This window comes from Cynocephalus volans, chromosome 3 (assembly GCF_027409185.1).
Source record: "Cynocephalus volans isolate mCynVol1 chromosome 3, mCynVol1.pri, whole genome shotgun sequence".
Taxonomy (NCBI): Eukaryota; Metazoa; Chordata; class Mammalia; order Dermoptera; family Cynocephalidae; genus Cynocephalus; species Cynocephalus volans.
In genome coordinates this window covers 160,137,116-160,164,349 of record NC_084462.1, presented here as the reverse complement: position 1 = coordinate 160,164,349, position 27,234 = coordinate 160,137,116, and the positions used below count along the sequence as shown (strand labels likewise).

Below are 27,234 nucleotides of genomic sequence, written 5' to 3'. Positions count from 1 at the left end.
CTGGTTAAATTCCTCTTTCCTCATTATTTTCTTAGACTTTTCTGGCCTTCATAGTACCATCAAATTCAGTACTGAATTTAAGCATGTCTGATGCTACTCAATGTTGGTACATGTGCTAGTCTATTACTAGATTCTAAATTTCTTCAGTAGACTTATAAGTGCCTCAAGGGCACAGCCATGTTATTGCTCTGCAGCTACTGTATAGCTTTGCCCAAGTACCATACACCATATAGCTGAGCTCTCTCATATAGCCAGAACTCAAAAATAAATGTAGATTGTTGTTCTCCATAGTGCTTAGAAGATAGAAGTCACAGTTTATACTTGTTAAGTATCTTCCACAGTACAGGGCAGGATACTGAGATTTACTTGATTTACGCATTCCAGAGTTAAAGTGCATTTTAGGATGTGTAGCACTGCCTGTGGCCTCCACTCACTAGACCCCACTAGCCCTCCACATGCTCTTTCTTCCCCAATCGTAATAACCCAAACTGTCTCCCGACATTGCCAAAAGTCCCCTTGGGGCAGGGGAAATCACCCGTGGTTGAGAACCACTGAATATATTACATTCACAACCATAATAGAAGTACTCATTGCAAAGGGTACGTTGTAAGTTTCTGTGATCTCCGTGGCTTAGAGGTATGGGATGCCACTAAAATTGAATCACAAACAGAGCTCAAACTCATTCTCACCCATGGGCCCATCAGCGTCATCTTTTTGGCAGACTGTCTGAGGCCACCTCTCTCTGGAAATGAGGTAAGGACCAGGTCAAATGTGTGTCAGCCCCCCTTGTGCAAACCTGGCCAGGCTTAGCAATGTTTGTCAAGAGATGCATGAGAAACACCTCACCTTCTTTCATCTTTCAAGTAAAGCAGCAATCTAACAAGAAAGAGAAAAGGATTTTGCTGAAAGAATATTCTTGTTTCCCTGAGCCTGGGAGATGTAGTGTGGAGTAAAATTTCATAGAACTTAACATCGGTCTTTTACAAGGTGATTGAGATGGCATGGCCAGGGTGTTCATGGAATTCAAGGGCTAAAGCCCAACGTGAAGGCATCACTGTGGTCCTTTTCCCTGTCGGCTGCACGGATTGCTGTTCTTGCTGTGTCGCAAGCTCCTGAGTGGAGAGAGGCAAACTGGCTGCTTCTCACAGGTTCATGGAAGCCAGTGAGGAGATGAAAATGAGGACGCACTTCCTGAAAAGGTAAACGATCAATTCTAAAGGTGGCTGTTTATCACACAGCTGCAGAGGGGCACGGAAGACCCAGGGCGCGCTTTTAGGTGGCGATTCATGGCTGCCTCTGATATTTCCCTCGTCTCCTTTACACACTCACACACAAAAGAGTTAGAATGGAGACTTGGCAAAAGAGAAGGCAAAGGGGAAGGAGGAATAAAACCCTGTTCAGGTTATTGATGGAGTGGACTCGAATTTCATGAATCTTCACATTCTGCTCTCGGCATGAGCAATTGCTTATCTAAGATGCTAGATGCACCCAACGACTCGAGTGAATTCTAGACAAGGAGGCTGGCCAGGAGCCTTAGGGTTCAGTAGCTGGGCCTGGGCAAGTGCCAGAGAGAGGAAGGGAATGTGGAAGAGGAAAAGTCTGTCTTGTGTTTATTGCTCCCCCATTCCTACTTCCACTCGCATTTCGATCCTCTGTGTCTTCATTTCCATCTCTCTCCAATCAGGCTCTGAGAAGTCACAAAGCTTCCAGTTGTAAAAATGAAGATCCATATCTACTTATAAAGGTAGGATATTTTGAAGTATTTCTCTCTGATAGTGCTCACACATATCTCAGGTTTCCTAGACTCCTGCTGCTCCTCGTACACTGCACTATCTTCCCAATGTGATGGGCAAGGGTGGGCAGAACAGATTAAAATACACACAAATAACTGAATAAACCCCATTCAAGGCCATGATTGTTAGAGATAACCCAGTGCATTCCTTAATTTCAAAACTTCAAGGGAGGAGAACTGACATTAATTTCAGGTTATTTTGTTATACTTTACCCATCCATCCATACATCTGTTCATTCATTTCTTTTTTACTCAAAAAATATATTGAATGCCTACTATGTGGCAGGCACAAGTCTAAGTACCTGCCCAAATGAATCCTAAAAAATCTATTAGCAGAGGCAGATGCGAAAAGACAACATAGTGGAAGTAAGTAGGATGATGATAAACCCCATTTACCATGGAAACACGTGGGAGAGGCACCTGGACCCCAAATGATATCCCCAAAGAGGTAAAATGTGACTTGGTTTTTTTAGGAAGAGTATGAGCTAGCCAGAAACAAAGCGTGGGAGATCAGAGTGGAGAGTGGGTCCTCAGCAGGAGGACCAGTGTGTTCATACATTTGTACAGGCATGAAAATAAGTTCATTTGGAAAAACACAAGCAAGGTAGCATGGCTAGAGCATTGTGACAGAGGGGTGGGGCAATATGAGTTGGAACCAGAAAGACAGGCACAATGGCATACAATGTGTCATCTTAAAGAGATTAGATTTTATCCTGAATGCAATGGGATGGTTTAATCAGACATGCAGTGCAAAAAGTTATCCTGACTGCATTGTGGAAATTATTGAAAATAGGCAAAATGGGAGTCTAAGAAATCATTTATGAAACCACTAAAGTGAACGAGTAAGGCAATGGCAGTGATGATAGAGAGGAGGGGTGGATTAGTAGCTATTCATTAGGAAAAGCGAGATATCAAGACTCATGTAAACTTTTCATCAATCCTATAACAGATATTAATGCCCACTTTATGGATGAGGCTTATCATGGTTAAATAACTTGCTAAAGGTCATAACACAATAAACCAGCAGAGATGTTATAAAACCTGTGATGTCTGACTCCAAAGACTATTTTCTCCTCACTGAACAGAACATAATTTATCTTTCTATGGAGTCTTAGAATGTGTTAAATCTTGGGCCGAGCCCGTGGCGCACTCGGGAGAGTGCAGCGCTGGGAGCGCCGCGACGCTACCGCCGCGGGTTCGGATCCTATATAGGAATGGCCGGTGCACAGTGCCGGTCACGAAAAAGACAAAAAAAAAAAAAGAAATGTGTTAAATCTTAGGGATTAAAAGCGTGCAAGATCTGCTTCTTGGCAACAAGTTGCTCAGAACTGGGTAAACTAATAGAGACTTCACACTACCATACCCTGCCTCTTACTTTAATCCAAGCTTTGTGTTGTGGGATAGCCCGTTCATAATCTAATAATTCTCACAGTCAAGAAAAGAAATCCAGGTACAGAGTTTGCAATTTTCCCTCCTTTGATTTCATTCTGTTACCTAAGTAATCCTTCTCTCTGTCGTGGCCTGTTTTCAAATATCTATAGCCCATAATGTCATTTCCTCTGAGTTGTCACTTAGCCAAGCTCTACGTACTCAGCTTCTTTAATCTTTCCCTGTAAGTCATTCCTTCAGTTCCCTTAATCATTCCTGTGGCTTCTGTCTGGCCTACCTCCAATTTGTGTACATCCTGAAAGATCCTATGGAATCAAAAGACACAGTGCACTTATTAATAATTCTACTTATACATTATGTATTTTTACCATTTTCAACCCCCTTTTTATTACTTGGGAATTTCCACATAAAAATAACCTTACATATCTTAAGAAGCCTGTCTACCCCAACAGTTCATTTCCCCAAGGAGGCTCACACACCGTCAACTTTTTTTTTTTATCCCAAAACATAATGATGTTGAAGGAGAGGAAACAGTGAGCATGATTAACACACTCCTAGGCAGTAATGGTCTGTTTCTGGAATTAGTTGTATAGGAAGATTTTATTTTTTGTTGTTCTTCTAAAGCTAAAAGGAGGATGTAGGAAGAATAAAAATAAAATTTATCTGCAAGATGTTTCTAAATGGAATGCATTTATGACATTCTTACAGGGCTTATTTGCAGCTCTTTAAAAATAATTGACTATCTAATTAGAGAGATAGATCACATTGGTATAGAACACATTTACAGATAAATACTGTTTTTACAGCCTCCATTGTCATAGATATAGAAGCGTACAGAGCAAAACTTACTCAGTATTTTAACTCTTGGATTTTCTCTCTCTATACATATTTTTCAAAATGTAGCCTCAAACATACTCCCTACTTTTATCATTTATTTATTTTATTATTATTGAAAAGCTCCCAACTTTTACCATTTATTTATTTTAATATTATTCCTTGATTTTCTAAAGACAGGGATTTCCATGGTACACAAACACACACAAAGTAATCACCATTCTGAAGAATTCTTTCTCTCTAGTCGGTTGGTTGAAAAATTCTGATAATACTGAGAGTATATTCATTTTGATTTTCTTTATTTTTAGCCAATTTATTTATGGCCTATTCATATCCGCTTGATGTACCTCAATGGGAAGGAAGACTTGGAAATAAACTATAATGGAAGTGGTCCATGATGAAGTCATTGTAGACTTGCCTGGCAGCATAGCTGGGTTCTCCAGAGGTTCTGGTGTTAAATAGCCAGCCTAGCCATGGACTGGTTTGAAAGTGGCTAAGGTCCTTAAACTCCCTGCTGCAGTCTGCATGTCTGAAAACTATGAAATGTGCATAGATGTTCATCACAACAAGTAGACCACTGTGAAGGCCCTGAGAAAAGGACACGGAGTTGAACCTGGCAGGATGATGGGTAACTCCCCAAGGAGGCAGTATTTGAACTGAGACTTGAGGGGTTATTACTTTTCCAGGTACATTGGATAGGTAAAAGATTAATAACAACAGTAATAATAACAGCTAACATTTATTGAGTGCTTACTATGTACCAGCCACTATTCTAAGCATTTAAAATGTATAAACTCATTTTCTCTTCAAAAACCCTATAGAAACAGTAATATTATTACCTTCATCTTATTAGTAAGCAAGCATGCTCTCATGCATGTTATATATGCCCAAGTAGAAAGAACAACATGTCTAAAATTATAGCAGGGTGTAACTAGAATGTTAGGTACATGGGAAAATTATCAGCAGATGAAGAAAGAAAAAAGACAGGGTGGGAACCTGTAGGGCCTTCCATGCATGATTCTCCCTGGAAGGTGGGATTATGGCTGGAATTTACTTTATTCTGATTTTCTCTAAGATTTGTAGTTATTACTTGCTTAGAAAGTAAAATCAATGAGAATATAAAATCCAGAAAATCTGAGCATGAAGGAAAGAAAGAGAATGTTCTCATCTGGGTGGCTTATGGAAGGAATAGGGACCACGTTCATAGAAGGTGGCTTTTCTTTATTTTAATTTTGCTTTCAAAATGGGAAAGTACTGGATATATTCATAGGCTGAAGGGATATTAATGGCACCAATGGAAAATGTGGACATTAAGTGATGTCCAAAAGCTTGGAAGAGACCAAGGTAAAGGAATAATAAGCACAAGATTTTGATTTCAAACAAAGGGATGGAGGGATTCCCCTAAAGTGAGGACTCATGTAGGTAAACATAGAGGTACAGAAACTTATGATTGCTAAAGATTTTTTTTATGAAAGAAAGTAACATTTGAAAGCCAATGAATGGTACAGAAGAAGGAAAGGAGACTGATTTGAAAAATTGAAATGGGTGCTGATCAAGAGTTAGAGGAGAGATGGTGGGGTGACTGATCAAGGACAGGACAGATTTCTAGGACAAGAGTGAAGAAGGCAACATCGCAGTTGGGTGAGGGGCAGAAACCATTTGGAATGATCTGTAGTGAACACAACAGAGGAAGGAGCTGAGGGCAAGGATGAAAGGCGATTTATAGATGAATGGGAAACTTGTTGAAACAGGAAGGCAACTGTATTTAAGTATAAGAATTGAAAGTCATGGTCAATGAGTGAGATATAAGGGTTTATAGTGTCAGAGATTTAGCAGTTCAGGGAAAGGACGAGGCACAGAGTGGGGCATCAAGCTTGGTGGTTGCAGAGGAGGGGTCTGGTCGCTGTCCCAGCTCAAGCCACTATCATCTTTCAGCTGAACCGAAGCAACAGTCACGCACAGGACTCTCTACCTTGTCTCCTGTTCCTTTACAGACTTTTCTCAACCTGGCAACCAAGAGTGATCTTTAAAAAGCACAAATCGCATCATGACGCTCCACTACTTAATACATTCTAATAGCTTGCCATTGCCTTTAATAAAATCCAAACTACTTTCCACAGCCTAACATGCCCTGCATGATGCAGCTGCTGTCTTCCTCTTAGACCTCACCTCACTCCAGATTTTCCCCTGCTCCAGCCATATTCATCTTCTTTCAAATGACCCCGACGTGTTCCATCCTGAGGGCCTGTACACGAATCATTCTATCTCTTGTAAATGTTCTTCCCCCAGGCTTTGCAGGTCTGACATTTCCTGTCATGCAGGTCTCAGCTTAACTGTTTCCTCCATAGAGAGACCATCCCATCAATCACCCTTTGAAGCATCCTCCTGCCTTATTTCCTTGATAGCACTTGTCCTGTGCTTTCTATATTCTCTTGCTAATTTATTTATTGGCAGTCTCCACTCCCACCCCCATAATGTATGTTCCATGAGAACTAGAAACGGTTAATGATTCCATTGTGCTTGGAGCCTCAGAGTCTAGAAAGGTGCTTGGTCCATGGCAGGAATCACCCCGCCCTCCCCATCAATATCTGTTGAATGAATGGGCTGAGAGGCTGGGGCATTTGAAGGATGGTCCACTCTTTTGGATTCTGAGCCAAACCCTTCATTTTACAGGCAAAAGTTTAATCATGCAAGAGGCTATGAGTCAAGATAAGAAGGATTAGGAAATTATATCAATGAGCCATAGTGAGAAAACATAAATCCAAGATAAAAAAAAAAGAGCACTACAGTAGCCTGGGTACCTTAAACTTGGTGATGACATCATAAATATTCATCTAGAAAGTCCACGGAGCATTATTTGCAGAAGGTGTATTACTGAGAGACATTTATAATTTAAAGTGCAAACATTTTACAGTCTTGGAATTAAACTGCATTACTTTCTTCTGATTTGCAGAGAGTTCGGAGATAAAAGTGCAAAGTAATAAAATAAAAGCCTTGACTTTCCATCCAGTCTCTTTCTAATCTCTTTTCCTGAAGCTGTCTGGGTGATCTTAATACAAATGCAGTTTTAAGTACAGAAGACAAATTGAGATTTGAGTCTGAGAAGGAAGTGTGAAAAAATTAACAGAGGAGCCAGTTCCATTTCTAAGTTGGTTGGACCACATTGCTGTTTTGTTAGTGGTGGTGGTGGGTATATCTCCATCAAGAAGGCAGAGAGTAAGTGTCCTTCTGGAGTCTGCATGGAAGTCAAAGCTTTTAGGACCAAGATCTGGACTGAACCTAATAAATGCCTTTTGCCAGATTAAATACTTTTCAATACTTCTTCAAAGCAGTAGTCCCATCACCAAGAGAAGACTCCATTTACATGGTGATTCTGACATGGAAGAAATAAGCCAAGAAGAATCTGCTAAGAAAGTCTTGTGTGCTGAAAAATCTAAAAATAGCATTTCAATGCAACAGGAAACTAAATGCTCCCTGCCATTAAAGAAGAAAGGAATCATCTGGGCAAAGAATCAAAACAAGCTAAGTTTGGAGGCAAAGACTGTGCTATTCATCCAGGTTTGGGTGGAGAAGTCCACTATTATTACTAATAATCACAACAATGATAATAAATGAATTTAATCCTAAAGCAGGAGGCATAATTCGCAGCGTAGGCATGAAAGTCCTGTAATCACACAAGCCTCAGCTGTGCTCAGGCAGTGAGAGTGGGAAGAACTAGAAAAAAGAATTACAATTAAAAAGAAATTGACATCTATGAATTGAATTGGGCACATTATCTCCAGCTTCTGGTTCAGGGTTTTTATTACAAAATTAAATAGAGAGGATAATTAGACTGCAGGAAAACTTCCAATGAACTCCAGTTTCCACCAAGAAAAAAAGATCAAAGTAAGGCATGAGAAAATAGGAAGAAGAATCAGAAATTTTCAAATTACCAATTTCTAATAACCAGTGTTCTACTGAAGAAACAAGCAAGTGAAATACAGGATGACTTTAAAGTCTGGAAACCTAGACAAGTGTAAATATTTAATGGTTTCTCGATATTACTATATATGACTGGTCCCTTGACATTATTGGCATGACATTCATGACAATTATATGATCTGTTCAAAGTGTCGTTCCTCATCAGCAAACAGGTATTGCACAACATTGCGATGTGATATATCAACACAATTCCATTAATCCTTGCACATGTGTCTGTGAGACATTGCCTTAGGTGATTTGGTCTGTAATTTTCCCTGAGGAAAGCTGTACCTTTGACGTACCACAGAGGCAGTAATCAAGAGGGTTCAGATTGGGAGAGCATGCAGCCCATCCCACACGACCATGCCATCCAATTCAGTTTTCGAAACTTTCATACAACTAATCCCACATGCCTTTGTTGTAATAACGGATTGGTCCCTCTTTTAGTGGCCTTTCTGTAGCCCTTCAGGTATGGGCATTAACTGATCACTTAATATGGTCAATCTGATATGTTTCCAGATGTTAGAGTCAATGTTGCTTTCAAAGGCAGAGGAACATGATATAGTATGATCCCTATAGCAGGCCTTAGCATAGGCTGTTCCCTTTGGTTGCAACACTTTTCCTTGTCTTCTTTTGCCTATTTAACTTCTCATCCTGCACAGAACCGCTCTAACACTGCTACCTCAAGAAAGTCTTCCTAGATCAGAACACTAGCTCAGGTCCTTTTCTGCTTTCCTAGAAGCCTATCCTCCTCGGTCACACTTTGTCATGATTGTGATTAAAGATATATTTGTGAAATAGGTTTGTTCCATGGCTTCTTCCTATGGTGCAAATTCCATGAAGACAGCAGTATGTACTTGTCTCATTTACTCATTCCTCCATCTCCATCCAGATCCTTCCATGCAGCAGTCAGCAGTCATTAAATGTTCATTGGCCAAAGAATCCTCCCCTTTCAATTCCCTTCCACCACCACGAATTCACATTAGGTACTGCATAAACCTTTTTTTCAAATGGTGCAAGAACTGCAGAACCTTTTTTTCAAATGGTGCCCCTGTCTTGCAAGCAAACCCTAAATATGGGTTTGCCAGCCTCCCCACAGTGCTACAAAGAAAAAAATACTTGCACCCACCACCTGGGTCTCTCCCTCCTCAGGGAGTTTTGCGGCAGGCTGGGAGATCTGGCTGGGGCCTTATTCACTTGTCAAATCATTCCCTTGGCCTCATTTACTGGGCTCTTGAGGACAAAACATGATTTAACAGTGCCAGACATGACAAAGCCATCTCTGATATTTTCCAACACAATCGCCTTTCATTGTACAGTGCAAAGGAAAATGCCTCTTGAATTTAAAAAGGATGCTGAGATGAAGAAAATGTTTACCAGAGAGGAAAGAAGAAAACTATCTTACAAAAATACCTAATTTGATGAGGCGGAAAACAAAAGAATGTAGCTCACTGAAAATGAGGGGGAGAGAGAGAGAGAGAGAGAGACAGAAATGCTTTGATTTCCTTTTTAGTTATGACATGATTGGCACTGTTTTATGTGATTTCTATTTCCCTGTTAATATGTAATCAGCCTATGCTGATTACAACATAACAAAGTGGTTGTCTAGACTTTCACCCCAAATCCCCCAAATTAAAAAACATGAATCTTCCTGTAGCTACCAGAGTCAAAAAGAACATTTTATAGGTGTTTTCTGTATGGTTGTATGGTGTTTTTAGTATGGCTTTGGAAGTGAATTTTTCTATTTATTCTCTTTCTTCTTCAAATATTTTGATTTACTTCAGAGCCTCCAACAATCTCTGTTTTCTGGTTAGTAATGTTAATAGAAATAGTCTGGGGACAACTTCAGCATCTTCACTCAAATTTCCCCTGTACCCTTCTATTCGTGATTTTCTCACAAGTCTCTGCTCATTTCTCCTCCAATGGGTGTAACTTTAGGCTCACACTTAGTGTAATTACTTAATCAAATCCTACTCTGTGTGTGTGTGTGTGTGTGTGTGTATCTACAACATTAATTTGCTGAATTTTTTTTGTGGGGGGGCAATCTGTGTTCCTCTTGAGGGGAAGGAAATATGTGAGAGTAATTCTTTTTCTATAGCACATATCAACTCATGCATATAAAGCAAAGTTAATAAATATGTTACAGTAATAAAGCTGAGAGCCAAATGAACAGACTTTATTGCCAAACACTGCATGATGGAATCCAGCGACATGCAAACTCACTGACTGACATTTTGTAGCATAAGAACTCCAAAGTGACAATCCTAGTCTTTGCCCCTCTTGAAAATATAAGCATCTGTTGTGAAGCAGAAGAGAAAACGTATGCTCATTTCTGGATGCAAAAAAATTCAAGGCACTTATACACATTATTTAATTTGTGTTCTTTCTAAGGTGGATAGGGAACGAGCATTATGGTAAAAGTGAGAAAATAAATAGAGGCTCCTAAGGGAACACAAGAAAAAGTTGAAAGTTTTGCCTCAGAGAGTTGGTGGTGCAATAATTCTTATTGGAATTGCGTGCTGATAGCAAGTTTTAGTAAATATATAAATATATATAGAAATAACTCAAGACTACTATGCCATGTTGTTATCCTCAAAACTTAATGCTTTTCTATAATTCTAGTTATTCATCACATGTGTTTGTGTGTGTGTGTGTTGTATGTGCTCAGTAATAGCTTAGCTGAACAAATTTTACCAAAATCCAGATGCCAACACAGGGCAGCTAATGGGCAATTAACTACAATTCTACCAGAGCACACGGCTTAGAGGGCAGCGGTGTGTGCTCCTGAGACCTCAGCTGTAAATGCTACTTTGGGGTACATTGAGAAGGAATTCAGATTTCAGGGAAAAAAGAAGAAAAAAAGAAAAGGTGTATTCTGGGAATCAGATGACAAACTGGTGTGTCAACAACCGCAACACTGGATGACCAAAGACATTGGACAAATGCTATCAAATTTACTCGTGAATTTTATTTCCAACCTCCAAGTTCCTTCCAGGAAAACTATTAATCAAGGGCAGGGATGGACTAAGACATTCTTCAGAGGAACAATGTCTTCTTGATGGTTTTACTTTTCTCCTACCCTCTCTCAGGAGGCTACCGGATGATAAATATCTTCAAATGAAGGAATAAACTAGGAAGGATGAAACTCAGGATTCAACATAAAAGTGAGGCTCAGGGATCTCCCAGAGTGAAGAGCAAGGGAGAAGGGAGATTCAGGGTGACAGCTGTGAGGCAGGCCAGACAGTACCAAGCCCAGATGGGACAAGAGGACAGAAACCTCCAGCAGGGAGACCTCCAAGAGAAAAACGGAAATGATAGACCACCTGTGTGTTTACTTTGAGAGGACTTTTATAGCTGTGTTCCCAGTAACACTAACAAGTGGTTAGAAAAATAAGCTAATGAGATAATGAGGGTATGCATTAACAAAGAGTTACAGAAAAAAGAAAATATAATCACAGCAGTAGAATGTCATGTCAGGGGCAGGCATATATTCTATTTTTTCACTGCTGTATCTTTAGTCTCTAGAATGGTGCTTAGCACACACTATGCACCCAGGGTATATTTGTGGAATAAATCAATTCATGTATGATCTTCCATTGTTTCCAATAAGCAATATTACCAAATCATAATAATGTAAACTCTGAACACTGACTCCATCAAAATGGGATAGAATTTTACTGAGAAATTAGAGGGTGAGGAAGTGTTGGAGGGGTCAGGGTGAGTGAGAAAACTCAATTCTTTTCTACCAAAGTCAGAAATCCTTAGTTAACACGTGAAACTGAAAAAGTCAAGAAATAGAAATATAAGCATGTTGTTAGGAATATGGAGGAACTGGTCTGAAAAAAGCATCGAAAAAGGGCTTCAAGTGTGGAACACGACTACAGGGCGTGGTGAGAAAGAGATTTCTGTTTCTCTGTTGTTCTTTTTGTTTGCTTGTTTTCTTTTAGGCCTCATGATACTGTCTGAAGTTGGCTTTTCAGGAAACAGAGTCTGAGTCCCAGTTTGGTGTACGGGAAGTTTTGGAGTCTGGGAGGAGGGAGAGGGAATTTCCATGCCACAAAGACCTCAGCTGACCCCAGTGTCCACAGCAAATTCTCTAGCTGGGGGGCCCTTCCCAGGTGTCCAGACTTGAGACAAACAGCTGAGTCTTTATATGTCCCCTAGCCCCGTCATCTATCACTCATTGGATATGGGCCACCCCCAGGAAGGGGCTCGACCTCGGGCAAGTGGCTTCCATAGTCAAGGCCAGTTCTTGGTGCAGGACTCAGCCAACACTCCCAAGCAGCTGAAGTTCTGGGCACCTTTGCCCTGAAGAGGAGATCTGGGTACTATTTGAGGTTTTTAATTCTGTGGATGTATTATTTAGATAAAAGTTAAATTAAAACATGAAATTAATTCATATTTATTTTTTAAATGGAAAAAAAAAGTGGTTAAGCAATTTGCCCCTGGACATAAAGCTTTGAGTGATGACACCAGGACTTGAAACCAGACTGGCCCATCTCTAAATCTCACCAGTTATGTGGAACTCATTCTCTGAGTTTTTTCCAGTATAAACATTCCATGAAATTGTAATCTCAAACCAGTACAAGAAAATGTTTGCAATAAACATTGCAAACTTAGTCCTCGAGAACAAATATTTTTCAAATGTAATCCCTTTATTGTAATGTGGTTTACTGTTACCATCTTTTTAAGTCAAAACAGATATTTTTTTACATTTTAAATTGCTCTGTTTCTAGTAGAAATTAATCATCTTTTCTGTACAAATATAGACAGATTCTTCCTTTGCACCTGTTCTAACAGATCAGCATGCTAAAACTTTTGTAAAAAACTGGCCTAAAAGTCAGTATGCTCATATTTAAAAAATATTTAAGAACACTACCAGTGTATTCATTTAAGGCAGAAAAATATCTATTTTATTCTTTGTTTCCCCAAAGCCTGGCACTTATGAGGTACTCAATGTGTGTGGAATAGAATGTATGTTCCATAAGGAAAGAGGTTTTCTGTTTTGTTTACTGGTGTCGCCCTAGTGCTTAGGACAGTACCTGACCCATACTAGGTACTCAATTAACTTAAATATTCACTAATTGAATTCAAAATCCAACTGAAACTGAAGTTACATGTAGGTGCCTTGCTCTAAATCCATTTCCTCAAACTCAACTTTGGAAGTACAGCATTTTCTAAATCAGATGGTAGTATAGTACTCTGCCTAGGCTAATGAATTTGCCATTTTATCAGTAGACACACATGCGCGACCACGCTCTTATTATGGACCCAACCAGGACCACTGCTGGGCAGTCCTCTTAAATGACAGAGCCAGAAATAATTTAGCAATCACTCTTTCTTTGAATGAGAAAAAGGAGAGAATCAGACACTATGGTTTATATAATACATACATAGAGAGAATTGTGTTTTTTTAAAAGGTGGCCCTTTCAAAAACTAGAAACCAACCAGGATAAGGAATTAATTATAGTACAAGAGTTACAAAGCAACGGACTTATTCTGTCCTGTTTTTTGCATAAGTGGTCAGGGATAACATTTGCATAAGTTATAACATACTGATTCTTGCAGGCAGAGACTTGATAAAGACAAAAGAACACATGCAAAAATAAATGCCTATGGGGCAAAACACCAAATACACAGAAGACACAGATGGAGGCATCTATTATGTTTGCCTTCAGAATGAAAGCAACAGTAATAAAGCAAACAAACAACCCCCCAAATAAAGAAAAACAACAACCACCCCATCCAGGCCAGTTCTCTTTAGTAAAAACTGTCGATTTTTCTCTTTGTCCTTGCTTATTTCTCCCTCGTAAAATCCACTTTCAAATGTCATCCCCTCCCCCTCGCCAATATATCAAGCATTCTCTAACAGGATAGATAGGGTAGTAAGGAACTAATAATGATAATAATAATAATGAGAAATGGCCCTAGAGATATATTTCATGTGTCTTGCTCGCCTTGTCTTTCTTCAGCAGAATAGCTTCCCAGTCAGTGGGGCATTAATCATGAGAACAGCAGCTCTGAGATAAAGGCCGGGTGAAATTTCATTGTGCATTATAGTATGAGTTGTGGGCGCATGAATATATGTCTCTCTCAGTATCTGGGAGGAGGAAGTGGAGAGGCAGAGCAGAAAAATTTGTCATTTTATATATTTACATTGCCCCAAATGGTCAGGACTGGTTCCCCACTGTTATTGCAGATTAAAATCATTCATGTCCTTCTGCTTTCATTGGAGGTCACCTCTCAGAAAGGGAGGTAAATATTATGACAAGTTAAATTCTACCTTCTTTTGTTCCTCTGCCTTGGGGGTTTGCTGTAGGGTAAGGGATGGGACGAGGGGGCAGGTGGAACCAGGAGCATTACTGTCTGATGGGATACATTCTTGTTTGCTAATCCTTAGTTGGGTATCCACTCTTTCCTTTACAAAATACTTTGAGTTAATAAAATTATCTGTTTTGAAGATCCCTGAACTAAGTTTAGAGAGACCATTTGGAAGAGATAGGTAAACAGAAGCTTCAACTACTTACCATAAGAACTGTAAATATCTACTAGATACTTGTTCCATAAAGTGAGGTGCACATATCTGCAATATGAAATCATCTGAGAGCTTGTGAGAAATGTGCAATCTCAGTTGTCACCCAAGACCTGAGTCAAAAACTGAGTGCTCTTTCAATAAGACCACCCAGTTGATCTGTATATACTTTAAAGTTTAAGAAGCACTGTTTTCCATAATACATGCAAACACACATGAGCACCCCCCCCCTTTTACACATACACACACACACAGGCACACATAACCAGATGGGGAGAGATATAGAAGAGGTTGCATTATATGTATAAGATAATGAAATTTCCATCAAGTAATTTTCCTAGTCCCCAGCCATCTCATCCATAGATGATTAGAAAACCAAAGAGAAACTTACATTCTCCATTTAGCTAACAAAACTATCTCTCTAGACAACCCAAGGCATTAATTAGAAGGTTTCAAAAGGCAAGGCTGTCATAACAGCCGTGGTATGTTTCTAATTTTTACAATCATTCAAACATGCACCAGGAAGGTATGAAAGCACACCCCACCCCTCCTACTGCCTTGTCAAAGACAGAAAGGAAATATCAGTCTTGAAGCCTGGCTAGTGATGACTGCTGCTTGAAGTCATTTCCACATCATATATAAACATAAAGAAAAGGATGTATTTAGAACAAATTCTTGGACCTCAATTTAAACTGAAATCATTGGTTCTTTTTGATGACTCAAGAGACATTTGTTAAGTAGTTTATTTTTTACATATCCTTTATCATTGTGTAGCACTTCTGCAGCTTTCAGCACAGAGGGGTACATGGAAAAAAAATCCTTATTTATATTATTATTTTAATTAGATCAAAGACATTCTATTCATCTCCCTCAGCCTAAGTCTTCCAGTCTGTGAAATGGGTACATAGTTCTTGCAGCAACAATTTCAGAGCATCTCTGCTTGTTGTCTTCTCTTCTCTCCTTTCCTCAACTTTCCCTTCTCTCCTTCCTCTCTCTAATTTGTCTATTCATCCTTTCAACTGTTTCTGTGTTTGCAAGACACCATGTTAGATACTGTTAAAAAAAAGTTATTGTAGAGAATTAGGATTTATCCTTATACATTTTTGATGAGGAAAGAGCAGAGGCCCAAGGAAGCTAAGTGCACATCAGAGGCCATAGGGCTAATTCACAACAGAATAAAAGGTAAAATTTTAATGTAAAACAAATTCAGCCACTGTAATCTGGATTGTAATCCCATTTAAAGTAACAACAACAACAATAACTTTTTTAGTTTAGTCCCACTAGTTTAAACCCTTGACTTATATTATCTTATCTTTGAAGTTGGTATTATAATCCCCGTATTTCAGATTAAGAAATTAAGCTTCAAAGAGTAACCTAGTCAAAAATCCCACAGCTAGAAAATGAAGTTGTGTCTAGAGTCACGGTCTTAAGCATGTCCCCACCCATGAGCTGTGTCCCCCAATGCCTGTTGCTGTGCATTCTTTCCTTCCTTCCAGGCTGCTCCCTCTCAGCCATCTTTGTATACCTTGAAAATGAATCGTAGTGGCTCCCTCCTCTGCCTCTTTCCTCTGCAGATAAGCATTTGCTTAAATTACTTTCACTCATTGAATACATTTTCTCTCTTTTCTTTAACAAACATTTTTGAGCCCCACTTTGTGGCAGGGACCACGCCAGGTCCTAAATGCCAAGTGATGAACTACATAGGTATCGTTCCTGTTCTCAATCTAACGTTTTCTCGTAGTATCTTCCATCAATGTTCTTTCAAAAGATCGTGAAGAATACAGGTAACTCTGGAGCCAGTTAGATAACAAGGTCACGACCATAAGTAAATGGTGGCCACATAATATACTCAACCATTAGAGAAAAGCAAAGGAGGTGACTGAAAGCAGGTAGGAGACTTCCACCTACCTCCCCACACACATGGCACCAAGTAAAAGAGCCTCAAGTTCATTTTCCATCCATACCAATGAAGAGAAGCAGTGAGACGGGAAAGTCATTTTTATTTGCCTATGTTTGAAGGCAGGTTTTAAGATAATTAAGAATTAAGTTATTTGGGAAAGAAATAAGAAGAAGTTGGAGATGGAAAGTGGGTGATACAGCATTTCTAAAAGTGTTTTGAAAAACTGTAAGTGCTATAATAGCTCTTGTTAGTTCCTGGACTAATCTCTGCTAAAAGTAAGACTTGACAAATAAATCCTAGAGAAAGGTAACTCAAGACCAGAGGCCAACCAGAACAACTCTGCTCACCAGAGACAAGGAGGGGTTCTGGAGCTCTCTGTGCTTCAGGCAAGGATTCAAGAGTAGCCAAACCAGGAAAGACCATGCCCACTGGTGAGCCTCACCAGGGAGCAGGCTCTGGGAAGTGGGGGGCTTGGAACCAAGTGGATTGTTGCCTGTTCATACCTTTCAATCAATATTGACCATAACTGTGTGCTAAAAACTGTTGTAGGCACTGTGCTACCATCATGCCTAAAATAAAGCTCATGCCATCCTGAAACTCACATTCCTATAAATAGGAGCAAGAAACAAATAAATATGTGATATACTGTCAGGTGATGATAACTGCTATGAGAGGCAATGAAGCAGGAGAATGTGATAGAGAGTGCTCTTTCATGAAGGATGGTCAAGGAGGTCTTCTCTGGAAGGCACCATCTGAGCAGAAACCTGGATGAAGTGTGGGAGGGTGGATCGCTGGCAAGAACTGCTTCAGGAAGAGGAAAGGGCAAGTGCATGGCATGTTCAGCAGGGCTGGGACTATCGACAGAGTACACATTTAAAGTGCAGAATTTAAAATGGTGCCCCATCTCTCAGTTTTCAAGACAAGTAATATTGCATTGCAATATTTTAAAATCAACGTTAATGCAGAAAACAAATCCACAAAAAACCAAAATAACATTTTAAGTACAGATAGGATCTACCCCTGTGTTTGCTCAGCCCTGCCTCACGCGCTGCACCCTTGTTCTGGCCCTGTGTTCAAAAACATCAAGATGACCTGTGTGACTGCAGCATTGTAGCAGAAAATATGGTCAGAGGAAGAGCAAGGAGGAGGAGATCCTTATGCCACATGGTAAGGACTGGCTTTATACTCGGCAGAACAGTCTTGTTACGTAATCAGAAAAACCACCCTGAGCTTTAAAGACATTAGGCGGCCTTCACTTGTCAGTAGCCAATAGCTGAACTCACTTCCAGCTGCTCAGATGCCTCGAAATAAGCTCCAGCACTTTATCAGGCGTTCGGGTGGAAATTCCACCTTATATATAGTACAACCTAATTAGAAGGGGATCTTTATGACTTCTCCTGGGAACTTGCAGACTTCCAGCCCCTCTGCCATCAGGACCTTCACGGAGGACGATGTAAGTGACTAGACACAGCTTTGGGAAGTGACTGTCCCATCTGCTAAAATTAAGGTATGAAAAAGGGAATAAAAAGAAACTACACTGCGTTGTCTTCACTGGCCTGTTTGTACTGCCAGCACATAAGTCTTTAATAGGTAGGTACATTCCATCAAGTTCCTTTTTTTTTTTTTTTAATTAGCATGATGCAATTCCAGAGAGAAAATGTCACTGGAGAGTCTTACTAGGTTACCAGTAAATTAAAGTCCAATTTCCTTCCCCCCAAATTGTTCTCTGGGAGGGGGAAAGAAAGTACTGACATAGGATAAAAAGAAGACAGAAGATAATTCTTGGCTGGCAGCTAAAGTCTAATTAGACTGACAAATCTTCAGCGCCTTCCCCAGTTATGAGGCTTGGCAGGAAAGGAACGGGCCCTGAAGCCGCACATTATGTAAGGCTGTTAATCAATATTAGTTGAGCCCTGATCCTAAAAATAAACTCCCCCTGAAGGCTCTGTTGTCTAGTGGTAAAAGCGAGGGAGTGAAAACTGTGTGAATTCCTTATCTCACTTCTAACAAGCTGGTGGCAGCAGGGAGAGAAAAGGTGGAGGGACCCAGAGGGGATAATGCTCTGGGTAAGTATCACCACCCTTGATACAGTGTGATCCACGTCCTGTTATAGCATGGCATTTGGGATAAGGTAGATCTATCTTGTATCAAAGACAGCTTGATTATTCAGAGAGCCTTGAAACAATTTGGTGTTCCAGCCTGGGCCTCGAAATGTCATAGGTAACAACATGCTGTAAATCTGTGTATCATGTATTTCATCGAACCCTATGAAATTGCTGATATTTGACCATTTTGACCTACAAAAACAGCAAGTTCATATACTTCAACCTCATAGAATAGTCTGTGTAATAACTGTTCAGCAAAACCAATTCGCACTCTTGAATATGAAAGTCTCCCATAGAAATCTCTTCTGATTAATGAGTTCAGGTCTCTGATTCAATCTGGGACCCTCAGAAGAGATCATGGGTCATTGTGGGCTTGTGTGGGTGTCGACAAAATTGTTCTTCTTGTGCTTATACAACCCTACAGGAGGGCTAAGCTCTATGAGGATCTGTGAGCCCTGGGAGTCTCTTAGGTTGAGGTGATTTCCTAATGTGAACATTCTGAGTGAAAACTTATGGGGTGCTTTCCACACGTGATCATGTGGGGTGCTTTCCACTACTCACGACAAGCCTATGGGGAAGGTACTTTAATGCCACTTTTATAGATAATTAAACTGAGGCTGACAGAGGCTAATCAACCTGCCCAGATATACACAGCTAAGTAACTGGCAGAACGTGGAGTCCAAACAGAAATTCTGAGGCTAAAGCCCGTGCTTTTTTTCCTTCAACATACTGAGACTCTACTTGGAACAGAAGGCGCTCAGGATCAACTTTTTAATCACAAGTTTTTTCTTTGTTTTGTTTTGCAATCATCAGTATCAAGTGTGAAGACTGCTTCTTCCTGGACCCAGCCTAAAAGTGAAAGGCCAAAAGGAGGACTTTTTATATAATAAGTATTGTTACAAAGACTGAAAGATTGTTGCTTCCTTCTGGAATTTTTGAAAGTGGCTCACGTTAGACCGCTAAGTTTGTGAAGCTTGAGATAAAAATGAAATCTCTCAAACTTCTTAGGTCTTTTATTTCTACTGGTTATTAGGAGAGTTTCAATCTAAGCTGAGCATTGTGATTTTTTGGCAATTTTCTGGTGCCAGGCAGCCCTGCCCAATGTCAAGGTGACTTTACCAATGCCCAACACAGAAAAACTGGGTCATGATCAGTATCCTGCTAATAGCTTATAAATGATTCCAAGTGATGATTTGCACAGAACACACTGAGCTCATTCTTTGCTGATAACAATTCAGGCTGAAGACCTAAGGTAAGAGAAGACACATTATTCTTGGAACTCTTTTCCTCTTGGTCCTTTCCTCTTTCGTGGGAACATTTTGGTCATGATGGCTGAAAGTTAGTGGTAAAAGACTCTTGTTTCTCACTTTTCCCTTCTATATGAAAGAAAACCAAAGAATCTGAGTGGGGGCAGACAGAGTTGAGTTGAAATTTTTTATTTTAGAAGCTGACTTACTAGTGTCATGATAGTTACCCACTGATATTGAGGTCTTCTGTAGCAGAAGTGCCTGTGAAATTGCTGGAGCATCCCTGGTAGTCAGACCCACGGGGGACCCAAACCAGTTCACCCCTTTGGGAACTCTTCCATTTGGGGAAGTTTTAGGCCAAGCATCTCAGAAGCTGGATCCCTTTTCTCCTACGAATCCCTTCCATGCACTCTCTGTTCTACTTGGACTTGTCTATCTCCCCCAGGAATTACCATCTCTCATTTTTACAACTCAGCTTCTGACATTCGACCAACTCAGAATTTGTTCTTCTTACCACCGATCCAATTGTACCAATTCTAAGAGACCTGGTTCCATACCCACCTCATCCAGGAGATCCAAGCCATCCTATATCCAGCCCCTCACCCCAAATACCCACTACCATTTATTCGTAAGTTACTGCTCCATATATTTATAGCTATTGTCAATCTCTCTTGTCCGCTGGACATTGTAAGCTCCATGACATCAAGAAACCTGTATTCCTCTTCTCTGTAACCCTAAAATGAGTGTGGACAGACAGATTTCATAACAGAACATATTTTTCAAGGCACATAGAAACCTAGGTTGGTTTAAAAATGTAAGAGAAAGTAAAAGATGGGTAATGAGGTGTCTGAGAAGTCCATTCCCGAGATCATAGACACTTTTGACTTGCCAGAATTAACTTTAGCCTCTAAATTCTACCCTGACCCCTCTTCAAATCCCTATCCCTCCAAAATCTCCTAGCCCCGACTGTGAACTACAGCTACTTCTGTCAATAGAAGTAGCCCCATTTTCTGATGTAGATCCTTGCTTGAGAGGATATTAACTTACACACCAAATGTTGGGGATAGAATATAATAAAAATGGTTGAAACAAATACAATATTAACATGCATGGTGCACTTGTTTTAAGAATTTTACTTACATTAACTCAGTTATCCTTTCAACAATCACATAATATAGGTACTAGTAGGACACTTCTTCTCTCCCCCCCACCATTTTACAATGTAGTAGACTTAGGTTGGTTGCAAATCCCTACTTCTCTTCCCATTGAGAAGTGAGATTTATGTCTCCTCCCCTGAAACTGGGAAAACTGTGACTGCTACTGGTTTCCAGTCCCAAGCTGTAAGACACTAGCACACTCTACTTTCTATCCCTTGAAACATTCTCTTTGGGAACACCCAACCCCCATGAAAGGAACCCAACACCCAAGGAAATGCAAAAGGGCCCAGTTGAGTCCAGTCTTTCCAGTTAACCCATCAAGGCATAAGGTGTATGAATGAAGCCAGACCCTCCAGAAAAGAGCAGCCACTGTGTGACCATAGTCAATTCCAAATGGGGGAGAATAAATGCTTCATGGAACCCTGCCCAAATTTCTGACCCACGCTATTGTGAGATCTAATGACATAGCTGTTGTTTCAAGCCATCAGCTATGGGAAAGTTTGCTCCATGACAGTAGTGTGACTTGTCTGGGGTCCCTTAGCTAATACGAAGATGAACTAAGTTTTCAACCCAGACAGTCTGGCTCCAAGTGTGTGCATTGAATCACTATACTATAGCCTTACCACTGAAAAAAATTAAAATTGTCCAAAGCACCCTGATCATTTTAGAGAAGAAGCTTTCCCCAAGCTATGTCACTTCCAGTTGTTAAACAACTATAAGGTAAGTAATAAAGCCTGTCTTGTTTTCTGATTTAGTCAATAAATACTTACTGAGCACCTACTAAGTGCCAGACTATTATCTGAGAATTTTATTTAGGAAAACACCTAAAGACGTCCTTCTTAATATAGAATCAAGACCTGATGCTTGAGAACTGTTGCTATGAGTAATTTAACATAGTTCATGTCACTCACAAGTAGTTCTACGTTCATATCTGCTACAAACTGAAATACCAGAAAGATCAAAGCACCAATTTCTTCCAGGAGGCTAGAGCACTGGAGAGCCATATCAACTCAAAAAGTATTTGTTCACTTTTATACACAGTTAAAAGAAGCACAGAAAGCATTTTACAGTTTTCCTTTGATCTGAAATCAACACTAACCAAGTTCCACCAGAAATGAATTCCTTAAATAATGTTTTGTTAGCTTAAACTTTAAAAAGGAACCAGTGGATTTTTGAATAGCCAGGTTTTTATACTTGGGGACTCACAGGCTTGTTTTGTTTCCCCTAGCAGAGTCTCATCTTAGGACAACTTAGGTTTAACAATGTTATCTAAGCAAAGAAGGACAAAACAGAGTATCATTTGGAAAATGTTCTATGTACGATTTCACACATAAAAGAAAAAGTCAATGATGGGCCTGGTGAATATGAAATCCAGTCTTCTCCACTTATTTTCTCTCTATTCTGAAGTATGTCCTGGAGATCAGGCTTTATGAGTCCTCTGCATCCAAGAAAATTAGCTAAATCACACACAGGTATATTAAAGTTTTGGGGACTGACATTCCCTACCCAAAGTCTACAGATTCTGGGAATTGTCCTAAACCTTGGACAGAATCCAAGAGTTGTTGGTTCCCCAGTCCTAGCATAGCCTTGATGTAATCTACAGATTGTGCTTGAGACCAGAATAGGCTTGGAGTTGAGGTCATTGAGTTTTTATAGAGCACAGGGCAGAGTTCTTATGACTAGTTGGCAAGAACAAAGCAGTCCAAACCCCTTGGCACAAAGTTATTTCCTCTAGTTACTCCTTACAAAGAACATGGGTTTTTTTCATCCCTCATCTCAGTCTAATCAATTCTGCTAGGCTATTGGCTTTCCTCCAAGAGTATGTATTTACACACCCATAAAAACAAAGAGTGTCAACAGATTTATAACTCATTTTTATAGCCTTGGTAGAAGTAAAAGGAAATACATGCAGATGTAATCCAATTATTACTGGACTCCAAAGAAAAGAAACATACACCGGAGGGATGATGTTGGAGAAGGCATTCCCGAATGCCCACATCCTCTAAAATGATCACAGGTTCTAGAATGTTTATAGTCATAATCACTGGCAAGACTTTGTACCTTGTATCCTACTCTCCTCTAGACACTCTGATTTTCTTAGCTTGTGGAGGGAGTTTAAGAGTGCATCCAATCTGCTCCCATTTATGCATTTGCTGCAGGAGGGAAAGCCAAAAACCGATAATTACTGTGGCTTAGTCCTTGAATCCCTGTGTAACATTAAATCCTCTCGAGGTCAGTGAAAATTTGGCCTTAGAAAGGATTTCATACCAGCCATTTATACAAAGAAAAAGCCATTTGCGCCTCTGATTCCCACAGAGTTAGAAGAATATATTCTGACAGAAAAAAAACAAGTCTGCCAAGACCTGTGCAGACAGAACTATCCTTTCACCAACAATAAACAGATCTGCTCTTGAACTATAGAGAGTCATAATAGAAATATGTATTGCCTTTTATCTTCTTCTTGGTGAGTAGAGTGAGGTATCAGGAGTTATTGCTTTAATATCAGCGAGAAGAGCTACTTTTTTTTGAGCATGTGCGTAAGTATGTGTGTAAGCACGTGCAACTGTAAGACTATTATGCTACGTTCTTAGCAGCCTTTTGAAAACACACAAAATTGTTCTGATAACATTGTCAGCATATATAGATTCCAATTGTTTCTAAATAGTTATGGAAGGAACTCTCTGGATATTTCTGCTCAAATAAAAAGAGAAAGGAAGACAACACATTTACCTCTACTTAACTCAAACTTAATACAGAAAAATGGGAACACATGAGATGTTTAATTGATTATTGACTTTAACTTCACTAGAATCAATGGAAAGGTCATGCCAAAGACTCAGTTGAGCTCCTGGATAACGTCTTAAAACTAAGAAGCAGAAGGGACAAGTACTGATACACTGAATTTTCTATGAACACTAACTAGGCTAGGGGTAATTTCCCCACAAACAACTGGAATGTCTTATTTTATGCCAGAGCATTTAAGGCTAATAACTTGATTAACCTCTTACCTCCTACTAACTAGATTTATGAAATACCAAGGGAATCAGCTAAGGACTAAGTTTTAGCTTGGATATAATTACTTTCAGTTGGAAAAACAAAAACCTTGCTACAAAACTAAGGACTTTCTGCATAGCTAAACTCAAACCTTCAAATTTTCTAATGTAATTAGTATCCTGGTCAAATATAAAGAAAACAGAATGGACCAAAAAAATGACAAGTTATTAATCAAGACTTAATATCAAACACAAAGACCGCATTTTACAAGAATTAGCTGAACTTCTAGTTTGAATTGCCCTTGATTTAATGGCACCCATTGGCCTCAATAATGAACAATTCATGTTCTAGCAAAGCCATCTGGAGGATCTGAATAGAATTGAACTAGGATATAGCCTTTTGTATGATAACAAATTTTCCTTTCTCTCTTTTCCCTTTCTGCTATTTGAAAAGAAAAGATAATAAAATGAGAGGAGGGAGTATTTTATACTGAAAGTGTAGTCCATTGCTCATTTTGAATAACAATTTTATCATTTCAGTAGTAAACGTGATAGGAATAACAACCCATGAGCACCACAAGGCTTTTATTACTTCTTTAGCAATGACTTTATCTTTCTCTCCTCCTGGGTCTTATTACCAAGAGCACCTGGAGGCATTCTTCTGACAAACATAGTAATTCAAACTCTTTAGCTACATGGAACACTGACCATGATAGCAATGTTTCAAAGACAATTAAAACCTCTTGGAAAAGAGGTTTACCTGAATGCTGGCTGTGGAGCGATTCTTGCGGGTTGTGGTAGTAGCCATTGTTGTGGTGGTTTCCATGACAGTGGTAGACATTTCTGGTGGCATGGAGGTCGTCTGTGTTGTTCCCATGATTGATGGGACTTCTCCCACCAGCCGGACACTTCCATTGATTCTAATATTGGGGTTGTTCTCAGCTGCCATGTTCAGTACTTTCAAACCATCATAATAGAGCCCAGAAAGTTGGCCTTGGAAGAGGCGTCCTTTGTCCTTTCCACCAATGGCTATTTGCGCCTGGGTGTTGAAGATGGTTAACTGCCGGCCTAGTGGGTTGGGTGGAGGAAACATTGTTATTCCCGTACATTTTTCCTCTTTGTCTTACCTGGGCTGAATGAACCAGGTATCATAATAGGCTTCCTTGAGCAGTTGAAGGGGAGGAAAATGAATAAGAGAAATTCAGTACAGACATTGGCAAGTAACATTTCACTATGGTTATCTCTTCCACTGTCTAGCTGAAAATCCTAAATAATCCTGAATAACCAAGTCTCTGTTTCTTCATTCTGAGGAAGAAAAAATCTTGGTTCAACGATAAGAGGTATTGCTGTCTTCTTGGGTCTGTAATAATGGATTACAGAAAAACACTCAAATCAGGTGATGACCAGAATAATTCACAGATGCCTACGACACTGATTTTGTAGCTACAAAGTAACATAATGACCACTTAAAGAGTTATATATGGATAACAAAAACTCAGTGGGGTGATTCAGAACGTTGCATTAAAAAACTAGGTCTGATAATTAAATTACATGAACTGGAATTAAATTCCAGTTAAGAGACTTGGATTCATTGCATACTTATAAAAATGAACATTCTAGTCACCAAACACATTTCCTGTAAATCTTCATGGTGCATAATACTCTATCTATATTTGCTGTTTAACAACATCATGACAGATGAATTCCTCTCTGTATTAATTTTTTGGGGGGAATGGGTGTTTATGGTCACACAACTAAATCATTTCCTAAGATAGAGAAAATAAGTAAGCATTGATAATGTTCCTGGTGTGGGGAGAAAAAAAGATGCCATTTAGGTACAATAAATTTAAAAAGAGGGGATGGGCATTAATAAAGAAAGTAACAAATGAAACTTCTTAAAATGATATAGAAGAATGTTAATGGGCTGAAGAATATCAGTATTCATCTCTTATTTGGAGTTACTATTTGGGGAACATTTATACTCCTGTGTGAAGAAAACTACCAGAATGTAATCATGGTAGGATAGAGTTTAGAACAGTGAAATTCAACCAGTCTTACTCCCAACAATTTCTACTTATAAAAGCCTCTCTCAGGGGCTAAAAAGAAAACTCAAACAGCTTTTTAAAACTCATTATAATTTAGCAGGCCAGCAACATGCTTATGCCTTCTTTGCTGGTATCTCTCCAGATTACTTCCCTCTGTTTTTCCATATAAAGGAAGGTTTAAAAAAAAAAAAAAAAAAGACTTACTAAGTGTATATTTTCTGAATTTTTTTCCACTTCAGTCAACAATGTTCCACTCATTCTTAATCTAATCACCTGAATTATTTTAGTTATAAATAACTGGACACAATTTTGTTATTCTTGTGTGCTTAATAGAAGGCGATATATTTTTAACAGACTGAGGTTTTTGTTCCACAATCTCTATGATGAATACAGGTGTACTGTGATGTTTGGGCTCTTAACTTCTCAACCACCATTCCCTGGTCTTCACAGCTATACGATGCTCAGCTGTCCTTGAGTTTGTAGTGTATAATGTGGAATACCTTCTCAATGTGTAATAATGGGGAAATGGAAGAGACAGAGAAGGAAAAAGGCATCTGCTCAGAGGGGACCCTTTGGACAAGAGTCAACTCTGCTCACTAGGCAACTCTTAACAGCCTATTAGTCAAGAATGATTTATGAATAATACCTCTTTGGAGGCTTCAAACAGAGCAATATGGAGAATTGGCCAGAGAATTTGTTGAAAAATAATCTTCCCTTTCTAACCATTTTTGGAGCATGGAAATGGGATCTTCCAGCCTTAATGATAACAGAATCTTCTAGATCCCAAGGGTGCAATCAAAAGAGGTCTAATAGATTTCCATGATTTTCCCACCAATTCCTTCAGTGTCCTGTGCACATGCATTGCTGCCTGTCCTTTGGCCTATGCCCTCTTCACAGAAGATGCAGCACAAAGTTCAGTGCACAGTAACACTAGGTAATGGTCTGGAGTTCACACCTCTTTACTGTTTATACTTGACAACAGCTGTTTCTGGGAACATACTACAAAAGAAATGGCATGATGGAAGGGGAGTACAAATACTCCTTCAATCTCACATAGGCATTTGAGGCAGTTTAACATAACAAGTTAGAAGAAGCTGCCTAAAAGATTTGCAGGATGGAAATGCAGTAAGTTACACTAGACAGCCCCACTGCCAAGGTATTCCTTCCGTACACACAGCTACTGGTCACTCACTGCATGTAGTCCAGCACTGGGGATCAGTTCATGTTTATGCTTGATTATATGTAGAAGATTTTATATTCTAATGCTCTTGAAAGTACTT

General features: G+C 39.5%; 1 protein-coding gene across 9 annotated transcripts in view; it reads right to left on the bottom strand.

The window, feature by feature from the left end:
* Positions 1-27,234, bottom strand: part of NRXN3 (neurexin 3) — a 1,519,487-nt gene that overhangs the window by 121,928 nt on the left and 1,370,325 nt on the right. For all 9 annotated transcript variants that reach the window (XM_063091545.1, XM_063091547.1, XM_063091543.1 and 6 more), the window contains one exon: positions 24,670-24,977. In XM_063091545.1, coding sequence (XP_062947615.1) covers positions 24,670-24,977 — 308 coding nt within the window. The remainder of the gene's footprint in view (positions 1-24,669; positions 24,978-27,234) is intronic.